General features: G+C 34.5%; 1 protein-coding gene across 1 annotated transcript; it reads right to left on the reverse strand.

The window, feature by feature from the left end:
• Positions 1-1,042: 1,042 nt before the first annotated feature.
• Positions 1,043-3,423, reverse strand: LOC114273775 (palmitoyltransferase akr1). The gene is made up of 5 exons (XM_082897229.1): positions 2,712-3,423; positions 2,105-2,171; positions 1,877-1,973; positions 1,745-1,795; positions 1,043-1,228 (listed from the first exon to the last, which is right to left on the reverse strand). The coding sequence occupies exons 1-5, from the start codon at positions 2,827-2,829 to the stop codon at positions 1,043-1,045; spliced, it is 519 nt and encodes a 172-aa protein (XP_082753355.1). The 5' UTR covers positions 2,830-3,423.
• Between the last annotated feature and the right edge of the window lie 485 nt (positions 3,424-3,908).

Here is a 3,908-nt window from a genome sequence, read left to right on the forward strand (position 1 = left end):
GTAATATCAACAAAAAACTCTTGCTATGCAGGTTACCAAATTCGTTCATCTCCAATCTGCCATTTAAAAAATAAAAAATAAAACAACAACAACAAAAGGTTAAGATAATGATTCACTAAATATGTTAATATGCAACCTAAAAGAGAAAAAATAAAAATTTTGTTCACATACACAATTAGACGTAACAGCAACCAACTGTGATATATACATTTTTCAGCATAAGACAAGTCTTACTACAATGGGCACATCACATCGGACATAAAGTTTAAACTACTAAACGAAATTATTCTAAAATATGTATTATAAATGGGGCACTCATGTCACAATTCAGACACCTACTAGTTCATATTACTTATGCCTATCAAGCTTTGAAATATAATTAAACTAAACTGAAAATTTGGGTGTTGAAAATCATAACAACTCTAGCATTGCTAATTAAATAAGGCATGGCTCAACAGGTTGTGTTAGAAGCAAACACCACTACCTTCCTTATTTCCATTTTATTTTAATGAACAGTTTCCTACTGGAGTAAAAATGAAATGATTGTTCACAGCAATTACAAAAAGTTCTTCCTCATTGTTCAGATCTGAATACTAGCTGATTCTAAACAAAGGCATAAAAAGAAGTAAGCATCATATGAATGGAAAGATGATATTCACAATTTATGGCCTTATCCAGTCACCATAAATAGGCATAACTTTGAGTATTCAGACAACAAACTTGAGCCAATTTCCTAGAGGCTTATCCAACTTGAGGATGCCTTTTTATATTCAAGTGATATACAGCAAATGTGAATCCTCTTGAAATTAATAATTAGCATAATTAATTTCATCAAAAAAATAAATTGTTGAAACTAATGCAGGTCAGTATCCAATATATTCAAGCTTACATTGAGATGAGCATTCTACATACGAAGCCTCAGTAAAAACAAACCCAAAAAGGAGGATTATGAAGAGGACATGGTTTTTTTGACATGCATTAAAAGGATATCAATGTCACATCCACAAAGACAGCAAGACCCATTGTTGTACCAAATCCAAGACTAGTTTAATAAGAACGAAAAACACAGCAGTTTTTGTTGTCTGAAGTAGTTAAAAATGTAAAGAACTATAACCCGCATGTTGTCATTACCTATACAGCTTCCAAAAACGGGACAGTGATGGTCGAACCCCTTTACATATGCCTTGCAGTGCCTACAATATCTGACTCTCTGAAGTGGAATAGAATTCTGTGATAGCATAAATACTGAAGACTTCAGGATACATAAGATTTCAATGATAAAGAAGTAAATGCAGTGCTAAGATTTTGTGGCTAAACAGAAATTTAACATGGATAGAAAGCTGAGATATTTTCAATCAATAATGATTTGCTATGACAAATCGCAACAGAATTTTAGATAGTTCAACACATATTGCCACTAGATTACGTTTAAAGCCTTCGGCTTTTCACTATGGAATCCAAATTCCAAAAAATCAAAGACCAGAAATCCAAGATCATTGTAAGCTATGAAATATAGACCCGATAATTAAAGTTTCAGTTGATATTTATAGTTCCTTTCAATCACATCTGACTACCTAGTATGTATTAAATCAAGATAATATTTGAGAAGCAAAACATGAAACAAAACTAGCAAAGCCACCAAAGCCAATTTTGAAAACTAAAATTCAAAGGATAAATTAAATGTGATCTCAAAACTCAGTGGTATTTAATGTTGTAACCGATGAAATCACCGGAATCAGCTTACTTCTTCAGCAACAAACTCATAGGGAATGTCACGAGTTGAAGGCACCAGTTCCTGCTCCAGAAGATAATTTCAATATCTGTGTTAATCATATGATTCATATCTAATTGGAGGGGCTTCTCAACATTTTTCAACCTCAGAATGGGCTTCAAATACTGAGACAGGACTCTCAACAAGCTGGTTATGATGGGAAGATTCATTTGTAACATAACCAGGGTCTGTTGTCAGGATACTGGCACCAAGAAACACACAGTTAGGACAATGAATAAATGATTGAAATTTCATTCTTTCAAACCTTAAATCTAGATTTTGTACGAACAAATCAATTCAATCAATTTTTGAGTGTAGAAGCAATAATCTGACCTGCATAGACCAATCACGAGCATAGAGAACTCTGCATTGAGTATAACGTCTAGCAAAGGTGAAATGACTGAAAAAAAGATAATTTTTTTAAGGATGTCAGTATTCCATACAAGTCACAATTTGGAAAAAGTAGATACATATCGATGATGAGCAACCAATAATCCATCTCTATCCAACTAAAATTTGAGCATTCTCACATAATTTATTATCTGGTTGGAAAAAATATATTACTCACTCCTTTACAGAGAAATGAACAAACAAACAGAAAACACTAAGAAATTTTTATATGTTAATAGGGTACACGTAGCACTACCTTTTATCAATCAATCACAAATGTATACACCTTCATTTTTCCTCAAACATCCAACGTAAATGTAATGACCCTACTGTCAAATTCAAAATAGTAGAAGCTACACGTGGCATCTACACCCAAAAATTCCTTAAAAACACCATGTATATGATGAATAAATAAACCATCTCCGACTGTTGAAAAAACCCACCACTCGAATCCCATTGTATGCAGAACCCAGACTTTAAAATTCGTAAAATAATCAAACAGTGAATCATATTGAGGATACAAATTAGAGACTAGAGAGAGACAGATTACTGAGAAGAAAAAGGGACCTTGTCGAACCAATCCAATATAAACGCCCCAAATGAATATAATATTGAAGAAAACGAAAGCCGGCGCTGATTCTCCCACTCCTACAAGTCTCTTGCAGCATCTCCCAACACCTGTCACTCCCAACAGTGCTACAGCTGCAACAAAAGCAACCACTTCAACCACATATTCATATATATATATATATATAGAGAGAGAGAGAGGACCTGAGACTGAGAGTAGAGAGAGAGAGGAGAGAGAAGGAAGGGAAGAGGGAAGGAAGCAAGAAGAGGGACAGTTGAGTTAGGGATGAAGAGACAAATGATATCAAACAACGACCAATCGAATTGGACGAAGCTACTCTTCAAATCATAGAGGCTCAGGAATTCTGAAATTTTTATTTATTTTTCTTTCTATACCAAACACAAATTTACAGAAATCAGAGTATCTACTTTTTCATTCAGAAATGAAATCCCTCATAACAGGAATTTTTTTGTCTTCCCATTTAAACATTCATAACAAGCAGCCAAGTTAAACACTAACCCCAAATTAAAAAGCCCCAAATTTTGAAATTGAAAAACCCTAAGCCCTAATTTTCAAATTGAAAAGCCTCAAATCAAAACTCAAAACCCTAGTATCTAAACATGCACCTGAAATTGGACGGTGGGAAGGAGAGGTGCGAGGGCTCCGGTCGGAGGAAGAGGTGAGACGGCTCCATTTGCTTCGTTCGCGGGTCTTCGTCGACCAGAGGGAGAAGCGAAGACGAACCAGGCTGCGAAGGAGGTAGCTCCGAAGGACTGCTTGAGCAACTCAATGGCCGTCACGAGTGAAGCAATGGCTGTTACTCCGAAGGACTGGTCTTCCCTCTGCCTCTCTTCATGGTCTCTTTTCCCTCCATCTCTTCTTCGTCTTCTCTCTCTCTCTCTCGAACACATCTCCGTTAGTCTTTCTCTATTTTTCCCTTTTTCTTTTTTTTGGGACCAGGGAGTAGAAATTTAGACAAAATTTTATGAGGAAATTTTAATTGTGGCAAAATTTTGAAGGGCTTTTCTCAAATATTGAGAAGAAATTTGAGGTAAAATTTTGTAGTAAAAATTGATTTTAATTTATATTTTTTTTAAGTTTTATTATTTATGTTTGTAATTTTACCTTTATTAAGGTTTAATTAATATTTTGAATGAAAATAAATAAATTTTAGAAATT

The sequence above is a fragment of the Camellia sinensis genome, chromosome 12, assembly GCF_055761805.1.
Source record: "Camellia sinensis isolate YWXY chromosome 12, ASM5576180v1, whole genome shotgun sequence".
NCBI classification, from domain to species: Eukaryota; Viridiplantae; Streptophyta; class Magnoliopsida; order Ericales; family Theaceae; genus Camellia; species Camellia sinensis.

Coding starts and splice junctions, on each gene's coding strand:
- LOC114273775 (XM_082897229.1), bottom strand. CDS start 2,829: ATGCTGCAAGAGACTTGTAGGAGTGGGAGAATCAGCGCCGGCTTTCGT. Junction 2,172..2,711: donor AAGGTCCCTTTTTCTTCTCA/GTAATCTGTCTC, acceptor TCTTTTTTTCAG/TCATTTCACCTTTGCTAGAC. Junction 1,974..2,104: donor CTCGTGATTGGTCTATGCAG/GTCAGATTATTG, acceptor TCTTGGTGCCAG/TATCCTGACAACAGACCCTG.